The sequence below is a fragment of the Melitaea cinxia genome, chromosome 8 (genome assembly GCF_905220565.1).
Source record: "Melitaea cinxia chromosome 8, ilMelCinx1.1, whole genome shotgun sequence".
NCBI classification, from domain to species: domain Eukaryota; kingdom Metazoa; phylum Arthropoda; class Insecta; order Lepidoptera; family Nymphalidae; genus Melitaea; species Melitaea cinxia.
In genome coordinates, this window is record NC_059401.1 from 11,668,680 (window position 1) to 11,696,258 (window position 27,579).

At 32.1% G+C, this 27,579-nt stretch overlaps 2 protein-coding genes across 2 annotated transcripts; both read right to left on the reverse strand.

The window, feature by feature from the left end:
* Positions 1 to 4,714: 4,714 nt before the first annotated feature.
* On the reverse strand, positions 4,715 to 11,342 carry LOC123655698 (neuromedin-U receptor 2-like). Its single transcript, XM_045591452.1, has 4 exons — positions 10,595 to 11,342; positions 10,193 to 10,290; positions 7,661 to 7,768; positions 4,715 to 5,293 (listed from the first exon to the last, which is right to left on the reverse strand). Exons 1-4 carry the CDS (start codon positions 11,340 to 11,342, stop codon positions 5,207 to 5,209), a joined length of 1,041 nt encoding a protein of 346 aa, XP_045447408.1. The 3' UTR covers positions 4,715 to 5,206.
* Positions 11,343 to 14,201: 2,859 nt separating this feature from the next.
* On the reverse strand, positions 14,202 to 27,367 carry LOC123655697 (acyl-CoA Delta-9 desaturase-like). Its single transcript, XM_045591451.1, has 4 exons — positions 27,151 to 27,367; positions 22,571 to 22,701; positions 15,489 to 15,694; positions 14,202 to 14,836 (listed from the first exon to the last, which is right to left on the reverse strand). Exons 1-4 carry the CDS (start codon positions 27,365 to 27,367, stop codon positions 14,374 to 14,376), a joined length of 1,017 nt encoding a protein of 338 aa, XP_045447407.1. The 3' UTR covers positions 14,202 to 14,373.
* Positions 27,368 to 27,579: the final 212 nt, after the last annotated feature.

Below are 27,579 nucleotides of genomic sequence, written 5' to 3' on the forward strand. Positions count from 1 at the left end.
CAATTCGTTTTGTTTAACCAAGTATAAGTTTTTACTGGTTGTACCAATTTCGATTGCTGATGATTTTCACATAATCCCAATTAAATTCGAGAGACCTGACGAATATTTATTCTTAAAATGGCGTATTTGAAGTCGTTCTTTTTCTGTTTCAGAATAAATACAATTACTGTTGTTGATACGTCTGTATTTATGTTTTTTTGGCACATATTGAATACAGTTTGACTATACCGTTGGCGCAGTTTGTAGTGACCTGCTTTCTGCTCCGGGGGTTGTGGGTTCGATTCCCATCCCGAGTCTGGGTGTAATATATATATATTATATATTATATTTCATATATTATATATTTATTTATATATATATGTTTATCGAAAAAATGTAGTTATAACAGTCGACTGATACCTATAGCACCAAATAGCACATGCATTAAGTTGCTTTCGTTAGGAACAGTTGACCGTGTGTGTATGTCATAGATATTTATTTATTTATTTATTATTTTAGTTTGTAACGTTAAAATTGTATTTTGTACAGAACAAATTAACATATTAATGTTTTTTTTATGTTAAATATAACATTAAAAAAAAATTGGTTGTTTGTAAAGTTGGTTTACAGACGATAGCTTAACGTTCGTGTATGCAGCCAGCGTTCATTGATTTATTAGACGAAGTCACATCAAAAAAAAAAAAAAACGAACATTAACTGAAAAAGATATTGTCAAGCTTGTCCTTGCTGTTTAAGATAAAAGTCTTTTCTTGTCACATAAATGATATAACGTATTTTGTACGAGCACGTCTTACGCATAACTTATAGGTAATTCGTATGCTATGTGCAAAAAACTAAACAATGGTTTGAGTTAAAATTTGATTGATCAACGAGGGCCAGGTATTTGCGATCGTGGTTTTTACTCCCACTCACGATAAATATTTCTATAGGACATACAGTATTTGGCAATGTCTGATGATTGGTTTTGTTGTGTTTGAGATTCTGGATTTATAAACTTATTAATTTTATCGAAAACTGCTCAGTTATCATCAAATAGATATGGTATAAAATAAAATATCAAAACTTAATTTCAGGTGATATATCTTAGTAAACTATTCAACGTACTTTTTAGTGACATATATACGCGTAATTATTTTCAACACGCAATGAATGCGTAGTTCTGTATTCGTCCGAGAGTGGCCTGTGGAATTATTTTACTCTGGAGAACAAATGTATTTTGGTCGTGTTTATGTATATCCATTTTGTACCAAAAACAGTTACTATCGTCACGATCCTCGTTAAAAGCAATTGCCTTTGTCCGTTTTTATAGTATAAAATAGTTATATTCGAACGGCAACATAAACGATGTATTTTTATACATGTATTTTTAGCCTGCAAACATCCCACTGATGGGTAAAAGCATCCTTTCTATTTCTATTCTCATTTTACTATTTTTTACTATTATAAACATTCATTCAGCAAGATTCATTATTGCTACAAGTGCTTTCAATTCAAGTCTTATACCTATATAAGTTAAAGTGGCAAATCTCCATCGGCATCTGTAGTTATAGATATTTTGTCTTTCTTTATGTAAATTTCGTTTTAGTTTGGCTGATAAGAACCATTTTTTTTTCGCTTGAGATTATTAATAGTGTAATGAAAATAAATTTTATCAGAAATTAAATAAATACCAGTCGTATGGGCAAAAAAATATTAATTGCTGCCAACGAGTAGTAACAGTAACTTATTCTTATGTAGATTGAACATCAGTTACGGGTTTCGTTTGAAATACATTACATGATACCTGAATTACGAAAGAAATGAAAAAAACTATTATCTGTACTTCCAAACAAAACTTCACTCATTACTATTCATAGGTAATTATGATAAGAAAAAAAAAAATAAAGTGAAGAAACATGACTTCGGCAAGTGGTTTTTACGTGAAGCTGCTGGTTTTGGTCAAGGTCATCCTTAGGCCTCTATGCTTATACCCCTCATAAATACTAGTCTGCTATTCGAGATAGTCGATTTTATTTTTATTCATTATGATGACAATTTTTAAAGGAAAATTAGTCAAATTATAATTAAATAATAAAAAAAAAATTAAATAGGCATCATCACATCTTTTTCATTTACAGATGTATTAGTAAAAGATACGAACTTATTTTAGGAGTTACTTATTATACGAAAATTATTTTATATTTATTTTGGTGTATTAGACAATTTATCGGAAAAGAGTTGCCTGAAAAAAACGTTGCCTGGCTGTATGTAATTCAAATTTAAATATTTTATTTTATTTAAAAATATACCTGCGAGCTTGGAGAATTTTATTACGAGTACCTACCGACAGTTTGAAGCCAGTAGAAAATGCAACCGATGGGTTATCTCTTATTTTTCTGGCATAGATTTAGGTTGGCACATATAAATAGGTATATTAATATATATTGTTCTAATTACATCAAAATAAGCGCTGTTTCATTGCAAATACGATGACATAGGGTTGCCTGTTGCCTATTTAATTTTTACCCAGATGGGTAAAGAACACGTCTAGTTCGTATCTTAGACTATACATATTGTGAGTTGTAAGAGCTATGGGACCCGGGAGGTCGCCATAACGCCAGGATTAAAAAGAGGCCATGGAAATGTGGCGCCAGAATCTCCGAATCAGTAGTGCAAAAATTGAAGACGTGACTAAAATAAATAACCAAGTAGTCGAAGACAAATCTATTGTTTTAGATTCACGATTCAGCCAATAAAATCCCACTGCTAGGTATAGGTCTCCTTTTTTCCATGTAGGAGAAGGATCAGAGCTTAGTCCACCACGCTGCTTCACTGTGGGTTTGCAGATGTCTTTTTTTATAAATCTTATAACATACATACACGGTTGTCTGTTCCCATGTTAAGCAACTTAATGCTTGTGTTACAGGTAACAGCCGACTGTTATAGCTAACCAATTTTTGTTTGGATAACTACACATAGGAATAATACATATACAAATATATAAATAAACATATTACACCCAGATTCAGGCGGGAATCGAACCCGCAACCTACAGAATATAAAGTAGGACCACTACAAACTGCAGTAATGATCTGAATTATTTATTTATTTAAATTTATTTAAATAATTTTTATATACGGGTCATAGGTCAAAGTGAAAAACACTAATAAATATGCTTTAAGCAAATAAATATTTTATTTTATTTTTGTTTTTGCTTCAAGATTACTTCTTTTAAAACTGTTTATAGTAGGAATTACCATATTATTGACAAAACGGACTAGCTGCATTTTCAGGCTATGTGGTAATTCCGATTTTTTGCATTTAAAATTTTTAATTATTTTATATTGATATTAATAAATTAAATAAACCATCTGTGAGTAAGGTCGAGGACATTGTAATCGGTAGAAGCAATGATTGATACGTGAGTAGGGTTCCTTCGATATTTGAAGGTAAAAAAAGTGCTGCATCAATCCCGATGAAAGTAAACTACGTTATACCCACTTCCGTGTTCGTTCGTACCCACTTCCAAATACGTGTTTTTATTTTCCAAGATACTTATGCTTATTTTTGACACGTGACGCAAAAAAAAGATGTTCTAAGTTTGACATCAAAGTCTATTCTGGGGCATTGTAGCTCTCGAATGGATAAGCTGATTACTTATTGATTTATATATTTAATTATCTTAGCTTTTTGGTAAAAATATAGCAGTTTGAAGACTATTAGCTCTTTTAAAAAACGATATTATACATTTTCGACATAAAATTTACTTGCTTTTTAGGGTTCCGTACCCAAAGGGTAAAAGTAAACGTTCGTCCGTCCGTATGTCTGTCACCAGGCTGTATCTCAAGAATGGCGATAGCTAGACAGTTGAAATTTTCACAAATTATGTATCCGCCAACCGCATTGGAGCAGCGTGGTGGATTAAGCTCTGATCCTTTCCCAACATGGGGAAAGAGGCCTATGCCCAGTAGTGGGATATTACAGGCTGAAGCGTAATGGTTTTCTGTTGCCGCTATAACAACAAATACTAAAATCAAAATAAAATAAAAATTTGAGTGGGGCACCCATACAAAAAAACACAATTTTTTGCCTATTTTTGCTCGATAGCAATAAATGGTAACTGGTAGGCACTTGAAATATACACAAAATACTTAATTGTATATTTACTTTAATAATAAATAATTAAATCAAAATAAAAAAGGATTTTGGTGGGCTCTCACACAACAAAAGTGATTTTTGCCGCTTTTTGCCCGATATTAAAATCAATTGACCTACTGTTGTTTACCTAGTCAATGGTACAGAACCCTTCGTGCGCGAGACCGACTCGCACTTGGGCGATTTTTTATTATTTCGTATTTGTATTCGACTAAATGTTTCACATGTGCCAGTTTAATCGTTAAAATGACAATTGTAAGGAAACCTTGACCTGATACTACAACCAGGTTGTTCTCCAGAAAACTCAACTCTTTGAAAACATAGAACAGGACATATCGTGTTTGAATTTACTAGGTTAGTTTCAATGATTAGTTTCCTTGCACGTTATGCTGGGACCAGGATAGTCTGCAGAGAAACCACATTAGTTTTTGCTTTTTTAAATCCGCTGATTTTTTTATTTTTTTCAATTTTCTTTACTGGTTGTTTAAAATTATAAAAGGAACAAACCGTACACTGGATAGGAAAAGGACAGAAGAAAACGTATCAATTAAAAGTATTATTTAAAATGAAAATATATATGTAAATATTCAACATTTATTTTATGGACACACATCAGTACATTTTGAAACATAATATTAATTTTAAATACATTATATCAGATAAGTATTTAGGTGAAAAAGTTCCATATATTTTACCGTATTTTGCTATTTCTTAGACTAATAATACAATTTAGCTTTAACAGGAAAACAAATTTGACATGCAATAATAATTTTGTTTTATTTAAACGCTTTTTCACAAAATAAAAGTAAGACTTATTTAGATATCTAAATATTTCAGCTTTCTTCTTGTGTCGTGTCATCCATAATTATATCTATTTGTTTCTGAAAAATACGTTTCATACTTCACCTACCTATGATATAAATATAAGATATCTTTCCTTCTGATATTTTCCACGTGAACTGCGAAAAATGCTGTTTCAACAATTTTATGATTTCGATATAAATCTTGGAAAACATATGAAAATAAAGATTTTTTTACTTAATCTTAAAATACGGAGGGCTATCGTTCGTTTTTAGAATTCTTGTGTGTGTTCCTTGTGGTTCGGCGTAGAGCGTCTGTTTATCGAAGTTTGATTTGATTTTCTCCCTTTGAGTAAATCCTTAAAATAAAAATTATTAAATGAATGATTATACATTAATGAATTACAAAGTTGTTGAATATAACATATTTAGAAGCGTATTTGTAGTGAAAATTTTAGTAAGGTGAGAACGATGTCAGTTACCCCGATACAATATGTGTCTAAATTTATATTTAGTGTCTATATTTTAATGCTGTGCCTCCTGTGATAAGTGATATATGAGTATGTCGAGTTATACATTTTTTGTTATCTAATGATTATAAGAAAAAAATACAATTTATTTGTCTAACTTACGTTCAGCTGTAGTTACGAAAATAATTTTTAACAAAAGTAATATAACTGTGTTCAACAATTCCTGAGAAATCGATATTTGACAAGATTTACCCCCTAGTTAGTAATCAATCATTATTCAGCACTATTTATCGAACTTTGTCATTTATATGCGATTATATTTCATTTCACATTTAACTGGTAAAATTGGGGTAAATTATGCGATTAGGGGAGGGGGGGATAGCAAAAAATATATATATAAAGGGGCTATCTTTATCTTTTATTTGAAGAACATTGTGTAAGGACCATTATTCTAGAATTTAGGCAAAGATAAGTTGTAGGTGTAAAGTAACAACTGTATTAGGATTATTTATCACATATTTGTAACAGTTTATAAATGCGATAAAAGCTGCAATTCAAATGCTTTTTTTCGTAAATTACTTTTACAATAAAATATTTACATAATAAAACTGATTTGTATATGGATAGATAATGTTTTTCAACAAAAAAGATACACCACTTGAACCTAGCTCACTTAGGTCATGAACCAGATTTTTAATTATATTTAGCATACACATAAGGCTGTTTTTTCTAAAAGTAGGCAAACGAATGCCTGTGTTTAGGTAACAGTCGGCTAACATATATACATTTGTTGTATTAAAACAAACATATAAATATTACTGCAATATATATATTATATATCCCTGTTTAATAATATATACACGCGGACTCAGAACGGTTCTGAAAATAAATCCGTAACTCCTAGAGCAGAAGGCATGGTTATATTTTAGTACTATTTCGTTTTGAACCATATAAAAATAAATAATTAAACAATTCTTCTTTATAACATTCCAATAGATAAAATAAACATTGATTAAAATCCTAAATCCACAACTGGTTTAGTTTAGATAAGAGTAGTGAAGTACTATTCGCCCGAAACTAACATCGTTTCGCAGGCGGTAAATCATAAATTACTTTAACATGTGACATTAGTTCTGCACAAGATCTCCAACATGTTGAATTGTTAAAATTAGTCAAGTTAATAATATAACGAATTTCGTAGACCTACCGACCGTAGTCGAAACTATATAGTATAATGGTATTTTACATTTCTTAAAAATATGGATCTTGTATATAGATCTTATTTAATGTATACGTGTGTAACGAAATTAATTATATAAGAATTACTAGCTGACCCCGCAAACGTTGTTTTGCCATATATGTTATTAACTCCCTTAATCCCCCCCCGCCCTTATAATTTTGGGGTATGAAAAATAGATGTTGTTCGATTCTCAGACCTACCTAGTATGCACACAAAATTTCATGAAAATCGGTCAAGCCGTTTCGGAGGAGCTTAATTACAAACACCGCGACACGAGAATTTTATATATTAGATTGTGACAGCTCTTGAAACAAGAAAATACTAGCAGTTCATATGCTAGTTCGTTTTTTTTAAAATTAGGAAAATAAACTACAATTTAGACTTTTAAATAAAGTTTTATGGTCAGTTTATCCATAAAGCTAAGAGAGTGAAACTATTTTTGATTTTTTTTTGAAATACCTACCTATGGGAAAAACGAGAGTAAAAATTAGAATTGAAGTTCTGCAGTTTTAAACTAGAAGTGTAAGAGCTTTTATTTGAACTTTACTTGAAATTTGTAATTATTAGTGCTAAGTAAGATGTGGTGGCATTGTTTTTGTTTTTACAATTATATATGAGGAGATATTTAAAGTTATTTTAAGAAGAAAGAGAAAAAATGGAAATGTGACTGCTTAAGTAGTCACATTTCCATGCTTCTTTTATTACACAAATAATTAAAGTTGTTAGCGTATAAATTGCATTTTTTAAAATGTATATGGACCGAAATAAAATAAAATTTTATTTTTAGGACTCATAACGACAGAGTGTCAACGATGTCAACCATCATGAGGATCATCTCATCTTTAATAATATTTTAAAGTGGAAAAAAAATATTTTCTTATTTATCTCGATACGCAAATTATTACTTGGAATCACAATCTTTATAACACTTGTCGATATAAACTGCAAAATAAACACAAAGCTCCACCACATCAGCAATATAGTCGTTGAAATAAGTAATAAGACGGTGTACTTACTTTAAAAGCCTGTCCAAATTTTCGAGACATTAAAGTGTACAGTATAGGATTAACTGCCGTCGACATGTAACTGTTTATGGAGCTTAGATAGATCAATATGCGCCAGAACTGAAACCAAATTAAAAATCTTCAATGTAATTTCAATTGTGCATGAAATGTTAAATAAATAAATATTAAATGTTTAAATTAAACAATCTTAATATATATAAATTACCCGCCACGTTGTATGTCCGTGATGGACTCTTAAACTACTTAACCAATTTTAATCAAATTTGCACACCGTGTGCAGTTTGATCCAACTTGAATGATAGGCTATATTTTATTTCGATTTATATAATTATTATATTCAACAAAAAAAAAAATAAGGCGGTACGAAGTTCGAAACAGTCAAACAAACATAGCGTTGCTAATCTATATTATTTAAATAAAGTAGTGGTTACCCAGAGGTCGAAATTCGACCATAATTAAAAATTTAAATTAAAGAAAACCAAAAAATAATGAAAATAAAGAACCCTTTTAAAATTTTTCAATTTGACTACAGACTGACAACCAACAAAAGTGTATAAATATGTGTGTGTGTGTGTGTGTGTTTGTGTGTCAAATATGTGGTACATAGTGTGTGTAATGTTTGTTTTATTGATTTAATATATTTTTTATATTTAATTTTAATAAAAATATAAGGCCCCCTGCACTTCTTCCCTATGTAAATTATAAGTGTACGAAATTTCATACTTCTCCGTCGGCGCAATTTACGTAAAAAGGGATACAAGGTTTTGCTTCACGTATTAACATATAGATAAACGTCTTACGCTCAACGCCCCCATTAGGATTTACGCCTGTAAAATAATAATTGTGGATCGTTGCAGTGTAATAAAAATGAAGCTACAACTTATAGAAACGGTACAGTCATCGCCTTAAAAATATTGACATTTAAGGCTAGTGACCGCAAGGATCTTATAATATAATTTATAAAGATGAAAAAACTATGCATTTCCATGTAATTGCAATAAATAATCTGCTGTGTATAAAAACTTATGTTAGACTGTTCGTAGTTTGTTAATAAGTTTCACGATTTACTTGTCTATATAAACATGCAATGTTTGCGTATAGTTTTCGATATTTAATGCTACGATATATAGTTTACTTTTAACTTGATAATTGTATACTAAGGTATGAATCTGTACATATCTATCTGAAGTCATATCTCTCTTGGTTACGATATATCTTGAAAACGACTACATCAACTTTATCCATCTTTTTTACCCGACTGCCAAGGAAGGATTCTTTACTACCTCATATATCCAGAACCACTGAACGGATTTACATAATTGAGGTATCGTTAGGTTCGTCTTAGCTGCCTAAGTGTTCTTAGATAGGTGACATTAAGAAAAAATCAAACGTGGTGGCTGCGCGAAGCCATTGTAGTTAATGAAAAAAAATTTTTTTTTCTCGAATACTACAATATGAGTATCAAATTGAAGGGCACAATACAAGGATTTTAAAAAGGTATATCATGATTATTAAGCTTTTTATTATTATAAGGGGTTTTACAGAATGAAAAATTGAAAAAAAGTCGCACAAAGCTGTAGAAAAATACTAATTTCTTTTATAGTACGGCTACAAATTAAGATAGATTTAGACACTTATACTTTTTCCCATACTCAATCAACCGATTCAATACTTTTTCTAAAAGTAGATCCCATCTGGATCTAAACATACCTCTGACACGAAACAACACCAAGTCAATTATTAAGCTTTTATAAGTACGGAAATTTAGTGGGACTCCTTTCTCTAAATGGAATGTTCTATTGGTTTTGATCATTAAATGATAATTTAATAAGTAAGTAATTAGATGAATTCTATTCGCTATCCCTACCTCATGACGACTCTCAATTATTTCCTTTTCGCATTCGTGTTATAACATTGAAATTCGTTATTCATATGAATATTTTCTAGATAAGAATAATCTATCATTCGAGTTATTTTTGCATTAAGAGAGTAAGGTAAAATGGCGTCAAATAGTTTTTTGGTATTTATTGCTGTTGCATACATTGTTATTAGTTTGCACCTTTGCATGAATTTTAATGTATACATTATATCTTTAAACAACTTCTTATATATAGACGTTTTTTTTTAATTCGCCGATGTCTTTGTCGAATGCGAAAACAATACGAATTGCCTTCTTTTACGCATTTAAAAGTGTACAATTTTGTTTCTGTCAGTTGTTATCACTTCAAAGAAATATTGCTTACCCTAAAAGCTACAATAAAATTGAAATTTTTACAAACCGATTTTAAAAATTCTATACCGTATAAATAATATATCGTTACAAATGTTTTAGTTTTCGTTTTCAAACGTATTTCTTCTCAGTAGGAGCACTTCTATAGACATAAAAACGTGTTGTGAATTATAAAGTCGGTTTTCTTAAAATTTTGTAGTATATTTGAAAGTTACTTCACAATAATGTTTCTTTTTTTTAATTCATACTTTAAAGAAAGAAAGTCTAATATCTTGTTAATTAATTTTACTTACTGTGTGATGATTCTCATACTTCATATTTGGAAAAAGTAACATAAGGCGGCTGATTGCGTACGGTGACCAACAAATGAAAAAAGAAGCGGCCACGGCAGCTGAAATTTTAAATGGTGAATTCCGTAAATAAAGAAAATTTAAAGAAGGAAAATAAAGGGAATCATAGCAGTAAATTGCCAAATTGCAAACTACTACTATAAAACTTGTTCCATAGCTAGCTTTTGCATTTTATTAAAAAAATCATCTCGTACTGGGAATTAAAGAAATATATCGTAAAAAAATCTGGATGAAGAATATTTTTTTTTATTAGGAGAAGATTGCTGTACCCAAAAACGGATACCAAAAGTTCTTTATTACGCTAACTACGTTGTTCTAACGTAAATTACAAGATTATTTACTAACCTAACATTTTTACCGCCTTGTCTCTATTTTGATTTCCATATACGGGGTTAGGCCTGGACTTTGATTTCGTAGATTTCAACTTGAAAGCTATCATTAGATATAACACAGTTATCACCGTCATTGGAAGTGTGAAGAAAACGATCAGCTCCGCTGCTACTAAATAAAGTTTACTAGTTTCCGTAACAGTAAAAAAGCAATACATTACATTATGTTTTCGTTCAACGAAATATACGAACAGACCACTTGGAAAAGAAAAGAAACACGAAGTTATCCAGATTATCGTTACAATTTTAAATACTCGTGAGTTTAAAACGAGCCTCTGTCTCAGGAACGGCTTAGAGATAACCAAATAACGCTCAATTGTTATCGCTGTTATTGTAAGAACACTGCAATTGCTTCCGACGTCCCATAACAGAAAATGTATACGACATCCTTCTTTTCCGAGCGGGTAAAAATCCGGCACCCAAATTATATATATTTCCACCGGAACGAAGATTGTTATCGTAAGATCTGTTATAGCAAGGTTTAGGAGGTAAAAGTTGGTAGGAGTTCTCATTGTCTTATTTCGAGCTATGACCGCACAGATGCACACATTTCCTATCAAGCTTATAATCATCGAAGTTCCGAGGAAGACACTGAGTAAGACTTTAATTAAATGCGTTTCTTCATAAGTACTTTTTTCATCATAGAAAGACAGACCGATTCCATATGATGAATACGTATCGTTTTCAGTATCATTGAAAGACATTTTCTTAGTTTTATCTTTTTTAACTTATTCGTTAGTGTAACACACGTTGACCGGAGTGAAGGAACACAGCGTTAGGGTGAGACTGTTTACGTCTTCTAATATTTCGTGAATAGTCACATCACTACAGGCTGTTCGACAATAGATCATCGGCATTTTTTCATATTAATTTGTTAACGTATTAGTGTGTAGTTATAGATTATTAAGAAAACGGATCAAGAACTATGTGTATTCGATATATTTCTAAAAATTATCTTCGATTTTTTTTTAACAGAGTTATTTAAATAAATTGCTTCGAATGTGTTGTATGTGTTTCGAATGTAAACTAACTTACTAAACTTTCATATATAAGTTATTGATATAAGATATATAATCAGAACTTAATGTTCGTGGCATATTTATTAAAAAGTAGATAATCATCAGCGTCTTCGGTGCGATAAAGCCAGCTCTGCGGTCACCAACCCGCCTGTCCAGCGTGGTGACTATGTGCAACACACATGAGTTCACGATATTTTTGGCGCGAGCCTGTGAAGGCCTATGTCCAGCAGTGGACTACGAAAGGCTGAAGTAAGAGAGAGTAAATATTGGATTCCGCCAGTCACCCAATTTGTAACATATTTGATTTTAATACTTACTTTTTTTTAACGATAATCAATAACAATTTTAGTTCAGTTTGTCGAAGACTTTATATTTAGATAAAATAGTACAGAAAATTCATTAGCGGAAAAAGAATAAGCATTTCTATTAAATATGAATAATTTATTATAGGTTCCAGTTATTTTCATTCAAGACATTATATTTTTAGTAGTTACATATTTATAGAACTTTATTTGTGTATTTCAACTACTACTGAACTTTTTTAACACCATCAACTTAATGCTAATCGATTACCAGATATTATGGATGACACATTGTATGGAGCCTTAGAGTAAGTGGATTCAGTCTTTCTTTTTACCATCTTTTTCTATCTAGTTAAGATTTGCAATATCTTTCTTAGCTTTTAGGTAAAAATTTCAAGTTCTATATTTTACGTTTTTTAATATTTGACCAGTATGATGTTCGTGTCAGCATAATTTCGAAATCGTGTAGGTACATATTAACATGCTACAATAAATATTTTCGTTTAAATTGCACGAGTTAAGTGTTAACGTGAACAGCTAATAAATAATAATGATTTCTAAGATTTTGCTAATGTATTCACTGCAATAAAAGGGATATGTATGAAATTGGTCTAGCTTTACCGATGTTGTTATTAAAAATTGTTGAAAAATTTCAGCCACAGCAAGCTCATCATAATTTTGTCTTTGCTCTCCTGTAAAAATCTGATTGTTGAATAGTCTTGGCATAATAACACATGTACGATGTACTAAAAGGTTACGTTACTTAGTAAGGTACGAAATGTAATAGTACCATCGCCATTCGGGCCTAATCGGACTAATCGTACACTAACAGTACTATCAACTATCACAGTTCACCGCAGTCCGACGAGTTTGTATTGTACGTCTATGGGTCCGAGTATCACACTATCCGACAGTCCGACTGTTCGATTCTCCGAGATGATGTTATTCGTACGACGTTCATTAGCTCTAAAATGAAAGACAGAGCTATACAGTAGAACGGTACGAACGAGGCTGCTTATTTGAGAATCGTATCTTTAGTGCTAGAAGACAAAGAAAAAAAAAATCCAAATGATGAAGAAAAAAAAAAAAGAATTTCGACCTGTAGACTGTTTTGTAGCCAGGTACTAGGTAAATATTATATTGTTGAATAGAATCACTTGTCACTGATTTAAATACAACAAGTAGAGTATTGAGTCTTAGGACCCGCGTCACCATAGGACGCAGATGCGAAATTTCCATAGAAAATATTTCTATGTGAATATGACGTTATTTTTTTTTTTGAGTTGTTGAGGGCTGTTGCGTCCTTTACGGCCTGAGAGAGGTCGGGTACTATAGACACCGGCCACGAAGGAAGAAGGGGAGCCCTCTGGGAGGGCTCGGGGAAAAACGCACGCCCTAAGAGTGTCTCCTAGCTAAATAGCTAATAATATTTTGGATACAGCCTTGAATGTTTTTGGTTTTTTTTTTTTTTTTTATATTAACAACCGCGAGCTCTAAAATATCCATGCCTTTTGTTAAACACCATGCATTATAATAAATACCACAGGCGATTTATTATTCGAACAACAAACGACAGTACTCACAAGCACACTATTTTTTAAATAAATTTTTTTTACGCCCGCATGACTTTGTGAGTAAGGTGGTGAATGTGTGACGAGAGCGTTACGAAAAGTGTGATCGGGCGAGGTGAACGGAAGTTCATATATGGAGGATAAAAGTTAGTGAAGATGTCTAATCGTGGCTCTCGTTGCTTGAGTATCTTTTGATTAAATATTATTATATCAGTCGTTTATATTTATTGTAAAAATGGATTTTCGTTCTTTGAAATTAAAGGCAATTTCTTTTAGTAATGGAAGGAGTAGTGAACTAAAAGGGTTGCAGCAACTTAATTTATGTATTCTATCTCTATACATACTAATTTTATAAAAATAAAAATAATATATTTAAAAAATAAAATAAATAGAAAAAAAACATATTTTTTTAAGAACACCATCAGTTACTGTAATTGATTGTACCCTAACAAGCACTTAATTTGAAAGCAGCCATAGCGAGGCCAAAGCGACTAATTGAAATTGCAATGTAGGGTAGGGTTTTTGTATCGTATTAGGCTACGAGACCGACGGTTTAAAGAAAGCTAACAATATGGATTAGGATAAAGGAATAATCATACTATGATTTTTTTGTAACAAATCATTTTCTTTTATTTCATAAAAATATTTGTTAAATATCAATAAAAAATAGATATCTTATAAATAACATTATATCACAAATTCTTCACAGCTTGTCAAATTCAAAAAGATTTCAATGCTATGAAAATTTTTAAAGAATGTAGATAATCACTATGAGAGCAAATATCCGCCACTAATATTAGACACTTGATTAATAATTTATAAAGTTTAATCTTTATTACTTTTCTATTCTGATAACTTTTGTACTTCTTCATAGCCCCATTCCTCATGAGAGCCATCACCCGTTCTTTTAACTCTTTTCTTGATAACGTCATTTGACACGGTTTTAAGGTCGTAAGCCCAGCCGATTTTAGCCATTGTATCAATGAATAACTTGGAAAAATTTAAAGAATATTCTCCAAGTTCTGCGGTCTTGTAGTCCCAAGGGAACGTATGGTGGTAATTGTGAAAGCCTTCTCCGAGTACCACTAACGAGACTGGCTTGGTTTCGACGGGATTGATATGTTTGTCGTACGGCTTGCTTCCCCACTTGTGAGCGGCGGAGTTAACCAACCATGTAACATTTAAGACGTACACGTATCGAAAGATGGCACACACGAAATATCCATTCCACAACGATTCTCCCCATAGTGTAGGAATATAAGATGGTAAGATGAAGCAAGCTAAGGGCATGAGGAGTAGGTAGTACCTGAAAAGAAATTATATTCCTAGCTAACTTCAGAGATTAAATAATAATAAAATTTACGTCTATATTGTTACAAACCAGCGCTTTTAATCAGTTTACTTTACTGAAGTGACGAGTATGATAAATGAGTATTATAAACATGTCTTAGTATATGAATTCAAAATAAAGCGGTGTGGTTACGGCAGTAAAGAATATAGCCACCTCCTCCCTTTCTGTGGGTGTGATAAGAGGCAACTAAGGGATAACACAGTTCTGCTACCACCTTGAAACTTATAAAGCCAACCGATGGCGGGACCAACTGCTGGCTTTGAAATACACAGGTCGAAGACGGCCAGCAGCGTCTTCGGTGCGACAACGCCAGTACTGCTGTCACCAACCCGCCTGCCCAGCGTGGTGACTATGGGCAACACACTTGAGTTCACGCCATTTTTGGTACGAATTTGTGGAGCCCTATGTCCAGCAGTGGACTGCGATAGGTTGAAGTGATGATATGAATTCAAATGCAAGTAAAACCCTATCTTACTTTTTTGGAGCAATTTTACTTCTAATCGACACCTCCAAGTATAAAACAAGTTTGACCACAAAAACAGAGCAATAAATATATTAGGTAAGTTACATCTATATTACACACTACTACACTATAGTAATTACTCACTTCTTCTGGAAACGAAGTACAGGATCTGCCCAAAGATCGCTCAAGTCGATAGTATGCCCTTTTGCCTTTATTTCCGGATGTTTCCTAACAAGTAGCCATCCGACGTGCGAGAAGAAGAAACCTCGTGTAGCGTTGTGAGGATCTGCGTCTGTTTCTGAATATTTGTGGTGCATTCGGTGGTCTCTAGCCCAGTCTAATACCGAGTCCTAAAATAATACAGAGTTATAAAATAATGGTTCAGGAATATGATAAAAAGAAAATTATAGTCGTTCCAAAAAAAAAAAAAAAAAACAAGTGAAAAATGAAACAAATAAATAGTTACAGCAATTCCTGGCGTAACTATTTATGGTATGGGAAAGAACCTTATTGAAAATAATCCACAAAATACACAATCGTCATAAAATTTTTACATGATGCTATACTTTGAGACATCAAGAGTCTGTAGCAAGTGAATACAAAAATTCTATAAGGTTTTTAGAGTTCGTCATCAAACCACGTTATTTCCTTGTTATACATTCTTGGTATATAATTTTGAGATGAAATACATAACTTAAGCTCGAAGCTTCGTAAAAATGGAGTATATGTACATAAAAAACATATAAAAAATAGCTTAAAAGTTTTGGAGTCAAACTTGGAGTCAACTTATCAAAAGGAAATCGAAATTTAAAACCATCTGGTGTTTACAAAGTGTTCCTTGAGATAAATTTTGGAATCTTCAACATGAATATATTTTCTTTGCAGATCACTTAAGAGACGCTCAAGGGAAAAATTCCTAAGGGATTCTTGTGAAACAAAACTGGTTTATTAGAATACGTAAATGATATAGCTAGTTGAAATAGATGACTAGCCCGTTGGCGTAGTTTGTAGTGGCCCTGCTTTTTGCTTCCAGGGTTGTGGGTTCGATTCCTACCCGAGTCTGGGTTTAATATTTGTATTTATATATGTGTATTAATTCTATGTATATTTATCCAAAAAAAAAATAGCTATAGAATCCGGCTGTTACCAATAACACAAGCAAGTTGCTTATCGTAGGAACAGACGACCGTGTGTGTACTCGTGTGTTATAAGATATTAAAAAAAAAACATAGACAGCTTTAATGTACGAAACTATGGTCACAAATTAATAATCAAAGTATCAAAGTTCACCCACACAAGTTATAATTTGTTATCAGATTACAACTTCTTACTCTTGTTGTAAAAAAAACTTTTTAAGTTAAACGGTTTTATGTTAAACATACATTGCAATGTTTAAGATAAATGTACTAAAAACCAAAAAATAATAAAATAGATACAGTCGTGGGAATTATAAACATATGCATAGACTAGACTAAAATAAAACCGTGGGGCACGTCAATTGTCTACAATCGTTGATTAAAATGTTTGTTTTGTAATGTTACACTATAATTAGGCAGTTGTTCAACCGACAAAGATGGACGTGTGATAAGTAGGGCTAGAATGTGGAAACAAGCTAGCAAGCTCGATTATAAACGAGTTTTAGGGTTTCATAGTGGTGAGCGAGTAGTACTTTTTAACCGACTTCCAAAAAAGGAGGAGGTTCTCAATTCGACTGTATTTTTTTTTTTTTTTTTTTTTTTTTTTTTTTTATGTATGTTACATCAGAACTTTTGCCCGTGTGGACCGATTTCGACAAATTTTGTTTTAATCGAAAGGTTTTGTGTGCCAATTGGTCCCATTTAAATTTATTTGAGATCTAACAACTACTTTTCGAGTTATATCTAATAATGCGTTTTTACTTGACGCTTTTTTCGTCGACCTACGTTGTATTATACCGCATAACTTTCTACTGGATGTACCGATTTTGATAATTCTTTTTTTTTGGAAAGGAGATATCCCTAGTTTGGTATCATGATAAGAAAACCAGGATCGGATGATGGGATCCCAGAGAAATCGAGGGAAACTCTTGAAAATCCGCAATAACTTTTTACTGAGTGTACCGATTTTGATAATTCTTTTTTTGTTGGAAAGAAGATATCCTTAGTTAAGTACCATGATAAGGAAACCAGGATCTGATGATGGGATCCCAGAGAAATCGAGGGAAACTCTTGAAAATCCGCTATAACTTTTTACTGGGTGTACCGATTTTAATAATTTTTAATTTAATCGAAAGCTGATGTTTGTCATGTGGTCACATATAAATTTTATTGAGATCTGATAACTACTTTTTGAGTAATCTTTGATAACGCGCAGTTACTTGACTATTTTGTCGTCGATCTACGTTGTATTACTCGTCGATGTAATTGAAGTCGGTTTTTTTTTCGTTTGCGAGCAAACACAATTATATCATATGTTTTGTCGATTAAAGACAAACTACGAGCAGTGAAACGATTCCTCGCCAGCCAGCAGTGTGAATATCCAACGATAAACTAGTTGAAACATCTCTTTTATTTACATGGAGTGTATAACTATTGGAATTTCCATGAGCAAGAAAATAGTAAGTAATTTCCTCACCGTCTGCGGGCCAACTGCCTATTTTAACGACGAATTAAACGATTCTTCTATCGCACTCTGCAGTCGATAATTTGTAGACAATTGACGTGCCTCACGGTTTTATTTTAGTCTAGTCTATGCATATGTTTATAATTCCCACGACTGTATCTATTTTATTATTTTTTGGTTTTTAGTACGTTTATCTTAAACATTGCAATGTATGTTTAACATAAAACCGTTTAACTTAAAAAGTTTTTTTACCTATTTTTATTTTCTAGTTTTTAGTTTTTATTTCGCATTCTGTTTAATTCATTTAGTGCTTCATTATTGCAAGGCCCATCTTAAATATTGAGGTTGTATAGTGCACTGTATTCTTCTTGTCAAGCCCTTTTATTTGATACCCATATTGGTGGGATTGATAAAAAATTGTTATCAGACATTTGGTAGCGGCGGCCAGCTTAGATTTCAATTTTGCATAGTAAATTGTATTCTACTTGTTGAGACCTTTCATTTGATACCCATGTTGATGGGATTGATAAAACCTAAGTTATCCGCCATTTTGTAGAGGCCGCCATCTTGGATTTTAATTTTATATAGTACATTGATTATACTGGTTGAGCACTTTCGTTTGATACCCATATTGATGGGATCGATAAAACCTACGTTATCCGCCATTTTGTAGCGGCCGCCATCTTGTATTTCAATTTTTTATAGTATATTGTATTCTGCTTGTTGAGCCCTTTCATTTGATACCCATATTGATGGGATTGATAAAAACCTACGTTATCCGCCATTTTGTAGCGGCCGCCATCTTGGATTTCAATTTTTTATAGTATATTGTATTCTGCTTGTTGAGCCCTTTCATTTGATACCCATATTGATGGGATTAATAAAACATAAATTATCCGCCATTTTGTAGCGGCGGCCGTCTTGAATTTATAATGATAATGAATAAACATAATTGTATTGTCACCAAAATCCAAAGTGTATACAAAATTTCAGATATAATCGGTTGACAGGAAGAGGGTGAAATTTGAATTACTAAATTTGACCCAAGAAGAATAAATAATAAAAAATAAAACAAACGGGGTGAGCTAAATAAAACCGTTTAAAAATATGTTAAGCATATGTACGTATATACCTATATCTTTTAGTAGCTACAAACTGTACTTGCAAAAAAAGTTTACAGTCAAACGCCATAAAGGTAGAAACAAGTTGGTCGTTTTCTGAAATTTTCTCTTTTTGTGAGCAATTTTCTTAATTTGTCATTCCATAAGAACTTTCTGCAAGTATTAGAAAACTTATACAAAAAATGTAACCGAATTAATACAGCCGTTTTCGTGTTTTGCGTCTAGTAACCCATATAGAAATTCCTTTTTTTATTTCAAATTCAAACCAATTAATATTTATACAGATTATATAATCATTACTATATCATTATAATACATTACTTATCTATACAAATAACTAAAATTGGAGTGCGTTTGTAATATTAAAATAACAGCTTTTTACTAAATGCATTACACAACATAACATTACACACATACATTTAACATTTAACAGGTACAACATTAGGTACATTTAACAAAATAACATTTTTTACAATTATTGTCTGTCTGTCTGTTTGTTCCAGCTTATCTCTGAAACGACTTACTGATTTTGACGGGACTTTCACTGGCAGATAGCTGATGTAGTAAGGAGTAACTTGGCCTACTTTTATTTTAGAAATTTATTTATTTTATAACTCTGCCTGTAACTCGATATGAGGCAAATTATCTCTTTCATAATTGTAAATGAATCTAGTACCAAAAAAAGCGTACAAATGTACTTGATATAGTTTATACAATTTTAATTCTGTGTAAAGTCCTAAGTTTTAACTTATTAACGAAAATCATTATACATTTATTTCGTAAGTAAAGAAGTTAGTAAGTAAGTAAGTACTCTGCTTCTTAAAAAAATACCTTTAACAAATTAATGAATAAAACAAAGTTACACACTATTTTATGAATAAAACGACTACTATTTATTATTTATTCTAACTTAGTGACAGTTCCGAATATTTGAGATAATTATCTGAGAACTAAGGGTAGATAATTTTTTTCGTATATTTTCTTTTTAACCTGTTTGTCGAATGTTTTCATTCGCAGGTAGTGAAATTAAATTTGGATTTTTCAAAGTACATAACGTCCGGGGATCCTTAATATTTTGCTGACAAAGTCTATTACAATCTATTAGTAACTTATGTGAGTATATATTTTTATTTATACAGTGTCCGGTAATTAATGGACAGCCCCAGAGGTGCTTGTGAGGGGGCACGGGGCTGACTCAGAAAATAATAAAAAATAAATCTATCTGCAACGTTCTAGGATTTTTATCCAGGGCTATCCATTAATTACCGGACACCTGTATAAAGAGTAATAATCGCAGAGTAAACACCAGAAGGATTAAAAAAAATGTACCCCCAAGTTTCCGACTGAGTAAAGTAAACGTCTATTTCTTAAATAGTATTCGCACGGATACTAAAATTCCAGAAGTATAAGGGAATATAAAAACTTTAGTTTTGTTAACAATAACATAATTATGTAGATGATAAAGCTGTGTGGATAAAGTGACGCTGTATTTCATGCAAGATATTTATTCTTCGCTGCAGAATCTACATTCCGAACCGGTGGTCAAGTGAGCTTCACTTTATAAAAAAATATCAATTTTTAAATTTTAATTTGTAAAATAACAATTCAGAAGTGCTTTTACAAAATCAACTTTATCTTGTACAAAATCAACTTTATAAACCGCTGAAAGAAACATTTAGACTATTAAGTTAATGTAACAATTGTTTGAATGGAAGAGGAGTCAAAGGATATCAAAAGAGTTTAATTATTGAACCATTGACCATAAGTAAATAAATAATAACTTTTAGATAAAATATGACATTGGGATTGACATTCACCGGAAACGTTCGAGAATTCGCGTAATAATATTTATCGCGCTGCGATAAATCATTACCGTCGTGTTACCACGATGATCGCTTCTTACTCGGATACATGTAGTTACAACAAGTTATTCCATAAGAAAAGGTATCAGATATCGTTATAGGAAAAAATACAGTGAGTAAAATCGCATGACGCTGACGCTCAGTGACGCTGAAAGCGATGTATTACATGATGTGTTTATGTGAGATATACATAGTAATAGTCAATTTATATAAATATTTTATTTTATAAGGTTTTATTTAATTATAATTTGATTTATCCAACAGAGTATTTTAATTTTATTACGGTAATCGTTCTTAAGGAGTAAACTCCTGTGATGTCAGAGCTGATACGACACACAACCTTTTTTACCTTAACTTGTTAATAAAAATTAAATTTAGTTATATACATAGTTATATCGATTTGTATGACCAGTGTTAAAAAACACACACTTTACGTACACATTTTTTTAGCTGTAATTCAATATTTTAAATTATTTATTTACATTTTGTTAAAATTTGTTCCAAATTTCGAATTGGATATTTTCGGTCGTCTCCTGCCTCAATAAAAATTCCGTGGTTAAGCGTTCAACATTCCTTATGGAGGGTCAGGAAGGGAGGAGGGAACTTTTTTGATCAAAAATAATAAACACACACACATATACAGTTACACAAATACAAGCTCACGCAAGGCTAATTTTAACTTTAAAATGTAACAAAATTATATTTAGTGTATTGCTATTCTTTTACTCAATTTTAGTGCTTCAAATGTATGTAACTATAAAATTATGCAGCAACCGAGGAGCACACCACCTCATTTCCGCCTAGTATCACAGTGAGAAGGGAGTGGCTGGAAAACAGCGCTGCATAGAACCGTAGTTCTGTATTAGCTAAAACAGAGCTACTTCCTATTGCCCATTCACAACTAATAATAATAAAAAAATAATAATAACTAAATTTTAATACGTTTGATGTATGTTATATCTTATTTTAACCTGTATATATGTAGCATTAAATTATTTTTTAACAGACTTCCAAAAAAGGAGGAGGTTCTCAATTCGACTGTATTTATTTATTTATTTTTTTATGTATGTTACACCAGAACTTTTGATCGGGTAGACCGATTTCGACAAATTTTGTTTTAATCGAAAGGTGGTGTGTGCCAATTGGTCCCATTTAAATTTGTTTGAGATCTAACAACTACTTTTCGAGTTATATCTAATAGTGCGTTTTTACTTGACGCTTTTTTCGTCGACCTACGTTGTATTATACCGCATAACTTTCTACTGGATGTACCGATTTTGATAATTCCTTTTTTGTTAGAAAGGAGATATCCCTAGTTTAGTACCATGATAAGGAAACCAGGATCTGATGATGGGATCCCAAAGAAATCAAGGGAAACTTTTGAAAATCCGCAATAACTTTTTACTGGGTGTACCGATTTTAATAATTTTTAATTTAATCGAAAGCTGATGTTTGTCATGTGGTTACATATAAATTTTATTGAGATCTGATAACTACTTTTTGAGTAATCTTTGATAACGCGTAGTTACTTGATTATTTTTTCGTCGATCTACGTTGTATTACTCGTCGATGTAATTGAAGTCGGCTTTTTTTTCGTTTGCTAGCAAACACAATTATTTTATTATCACTAGATACCACTCACCTGAAAAGCTATAGTGTTAAATGCTGTCAGTAGTAAGCGTAATGGTAGTTTTGCTTTATATGACTTGTGAGCCCAAAGTCTATGAGCGCCAGCTGTGATTCCAAGTCCAGAACACAGGTAAATAAATACCGCTGCAAAATGAGGTTAAAGATTTTATTTCTCTAAAGTAACTTATATCTGCATATAATGTGTATGGATTAGCAGATATAAATAGCGGGTAAAAAAAAGCGGGTAAAAACACACACAATACACAAGCACAAACTGAGGTAGGGCACAGCAGGAAATTTCGTACTCAAAATCTGAAGCAGCTTGACTGAGGTAGTAACTCGACCTTACAGACTATGACAACTAATTAATACTGCTTTCAAGTAGTGTTTGTTCCTGTTGATGAGTAAAGTGACCAGAGCTCCTCGGGGGGATTGGGGATATGGTCGGCAACGTGCTTGCGATTCTTCTGGTTTTACAGGCGTCTATAAGCTACGGTAATCGCTTACCATCAGGTGACCCGGTTATTCGCCGACCTAGTTGTAGAAAAAAAAAGAAACGCCCAGACCACGACAAACATATGTATGGTCAACACGGTCACCGGTTCGATACCAGCGCCAGCACAACAGCTAGTAATGCGTCCTATGACCGCTGTGCTAATTCATCATCCTATAAATATAAACCTACGCAATAGCGAATCATTCAAAGAAGATATAAGAAAAAAATCACTTTACATGTTAAAATACATACAAAAAAAAAACAAGACAATATGATATAATAATATATACAGGGTTTCCCAGAATTGGTAGATAATACTGCACGTGCGTGTGCGGACAACACAAAAAAAAAACCATCTCAAACAGTTCGCGGTCTACGTCATTTTTGTAAAATTTTGAAAAATCCCAGTTTTTCTCACATTTGTGGGCACCACGTCTGCTATTTGAGACCTAGATCGGATTTTTATACTTCAAAGAGCTCCCTAATAATTCTGTTCCTAAATTATGTTTCAAAAAACTCAAATCCTTAAAATAGTAGTTTACAAGAAGTCACTAAACATAAATTTTATTTTTGATATTACTTAACTGCTAAGTTTGAGCACCTGTGGTGTAAAAAAACGTATAGGTTTGTGTTAGCCAACCACTTAAAAAAATAGCCTACTTCATAGGGTAACCTACCAAACAGTACCATATATATCTACTTTATATCGTAAATTTGTTGACCGATATGTAATAGATACAAATAAATAAAATTGGAGTGTCTGTTTGTAATTTTGAAATAACCGCTTTTTACTAAATTCATATATACGTATACACGGTACATATACCAAAATAACATTTTTTATAATTTTTGTCTGTCTGTCTGTGTGTTTGTTCCAGCTAATCTCATAGATGGCTGGACCGATTTTGATGGCACTTTTACTGGCAGATAGCTGATGTAATAAGGACTAACTTAGGCTACTTTTGTTTTAGTTTTTTTAATTTCGAACTAAACGATAACTATTTTGTTATATTCCACGCGGACGAAGTCGCGGTCACAGCTATTTTTAGTAAATCGTGAAGGATTAGTAGTAGAAGAGAGAGTAAAAATGATTCGCTGCCGGTTTGGATGAATCTTTTTTCACCGACTTCAAAAAAGGAGGAGGTTACTCAATTCGGTCTGAGGAAACTCAATATATATATATATATATATATATATATATATATATATTTATGTATGTTCGGGGATAACTTCATCGTTTATGAAAATATTTTGATAATTCTTTTTTGTTGGCAAGGAGATATCCCTGGTGTGATCCCAGAGAAATCGAAGGAAACTCTCAAAAATCCGCATAACTTTTTACTGGGTGTACCGATTTTGATGATTTTCAACTTAATCGAAAGCCAATGTTTATCATGTGGTCATATTTCATCGAGATCTGACAACTACTTTTTGAGTAATCTTTGATAACGCGTAGTTACTTGACTATTTTTTCGTCGATCTACGTTGCATTACTCGTCGATGTAATTGAAGTCGGTTTTTTTTAGTTTCCGTGTAGTAATAATGAATAAACGCAAAATAAAAATAAAAAATAACGATAAATTAAAAATTGGTACAAAATACACGATTACAAGATTGAGAGTAATTGCTTCTCAAAAACTGATAGGCACTCCAATAAATCGTGTTTTTTTTTTTAAAATCATACTTAAATACGAATTACATATTTATAAAATATGAATAATATTTTTTTACGGACAATAATAAAAAATATAAATAAATATAAAAAATCAAAAATAAAAAATAATTAAAAAATAATAATGATAAAATATGAATAATATTTTTCGATTTTACCGACATAATAATAAAAAATAAGAACTGCCTATTTAAATAAAAAATAAAGAGTGCAATTAGAAAAAAAGAAAAAAATAATTGATCAGGGACTTGGATTTGAACCATGATATTCTCGGCTGATCCCGACTGGCCGATTTCCCACCGAGCTATTGTAACTAAAGTAATGAATGCGAAATTTACCTTCGTATTCTAACGATATTTTTTCACTCCCTAAAAACATGGATAAAACGACATTTTTCAAAAATGAATCCTAGTTAGATGGATTTATCTCCCCCGAAACCTCCTATATACCGTAGTGGCACCAATGACCGACAAGAACCAATAACCGACACTTTATATTTTGATTCAATAAAATAAGAGTAGGAAAACGATTTCTTAATATAGCAAAACTGTACCATAGATAGCACACTTTTGATTGGCTCCCAGTGACTTTTGAGCGATATCCGTCTTTTTTTTTGAAAATGACGGTGTGACAACTGATTGCGCCTGGAGTACCGGTGAAAATTACAACATTTCTTAGTGAAATCCTTAAGGAAGTGAGTACATTTTTTTTATTAATTATACTAATGTAGTCTAACATATTTGGATTTTATGTTTTTCACGGGTTATTATAAGAATTACACGATCGATTTTTGTTCTAACGAAAGTTTAAGGTTATTTTGATATTAGTATAATGTTGGTGTCGATCACTGGTTTTCATAAACTGACTTTTACCAATAATCGACACGGGTCGATAATAATTTTTTGAAAACATTTTTCATTTGACAAGCGAATATAGTTCTTCTTACTTTGCGTATTTGGTAGATATTTGAAGTAAACTAAACAAAGTCGAGAGACCAGTAATCGACAAGTGTCGATTATTGGGAAATAATGTGTCGATGACTGGTTCTTACAGATGGTTCCGAGGAAAAATTATAGTCCCAACCAGTTAGAAAAAACCTTAGAAGCTGTAAAAAAATGGCGAAAAGATTGCAGTCGCATACCATTTTTGTCGCGAACTTGTGGAGGCATATGCCTAGCAGTAGACTGCAATAGGCTGAAATGATGATGATGAAACTTTTTGATAATTGTTTCTTAATTATATTGACCCTTTTTATTATAATTTACATAAGTCTGCAAGTGTGTAATCTGTGTATTTTTATGATTAATACACTTCAGAAAGAATAATTGTGTTTGCAGGCAAACGAAGAAAAGCCGACTTCAATTATATCGACGAGTAATACAACGTAGGTAGACGAAAAATTAGTCAAGTAAATACGCATTATCAAAGATTACTCAAAAAGTTGTAATCAGATCTCGATGAAATTTAAATGTGACCACATGATAAACATCGGCTTTCGATTAAATTAAAAATCATTAAAATCGGTACACCCAGTAAAAATTATGCGGATTTTCGAGAGTTTCCCTCGATTTTTCTGGGATCCCATCATCAGATCCTGCTTTCCTTATAATGGCACCAAACTAGGGATATCTCCTTTCCAACAAAAAAAAAAAGAATTATCAAAATCGGTTCATAAACGACGGAGTTATGCCCGAACATACATAAAAAATAAATAAATGTACGGTCGAATTGAGTAACCTCCTCCTTTTTTTGAAGTCGGTTAAAAATATGGAAATTATACTATGGACAATAAATGAATACTTATTAAACTGTTAATTTTATTTTAACGACCCACTAAGGAGGCCGCGATTTGGCAGATACACATTATAGGTAATAGTCGATAACTGGGAGTCTGTAATTGGTAACTGTCGATTACTGGGGTGTCGATTACTGGAGATTCGGTGTCGATGATTGGAGATTTATACACTTTTTCCATTTTTAGGATTTTTTTCTAATCCGAATATAGTTAGTAAAAATATTACATCCTGTTCTTATATCAAGAATATACCTTACCATACTCAATCGTTACTTTTGGTTTAAAGATGACTAAATGACCTTTAATTTTATAAAGAAGCCCACTATCTCCTTAAAGTGTCGACGATTGGTGCCACTACGTTACTAAATTTTATGAAAATCGTAGGAGCTGTTTCCGAGATTCAGATTCTATATATATATACAAGAATTGCTCGTTTAATAGTATAAGATAAGATACTAATACGCCTGCCCAGCGTGGTGACTATGGACAACACACATGAGTTCGTGCCAGTTTTGGCGCGAACTTGAGCGAGCCTATGTCCAGCAGAGGATTGCGATAGGCTGAAGTGATGATTATCCACTAATTCTGGGAAACCCTGAATGCAAAGTACAAAGTAACTAATTTGCTTACCGAATATACGCGTAGCCCACATGGCTTTAGTTAAAAAAAGATAGGCGCCGTATACTCCTCCGATATGAAGTAAGGCGAATATTATTACGTTCCTCCAAACAATTTCCCATTTTCGCTTTTCGGCCGAGGGCGGGACAATCGGGGTGTCGTCATCTTTGTTCAAATCCGACTCGTGAAGAACCCATGATTCGGACGTTTGTTGCCCTTGTGGTGGCATTTTGATCTTAAAACAAACAAAAACTGGTTATTTTAATAAATTATTTTAGTTTCATTTGACTTATGGTTTTTTATCTCCCGACATAATGTTGATTGATGAGCTGTTAAATACCTACTCAATATTTAGAAACTTTAGTAATTTTTTCAATACTTAAGTTTATAAACTTAAAACGTAACAGGTAAAACGTAAATATAATTAAAAATAGAGTATTA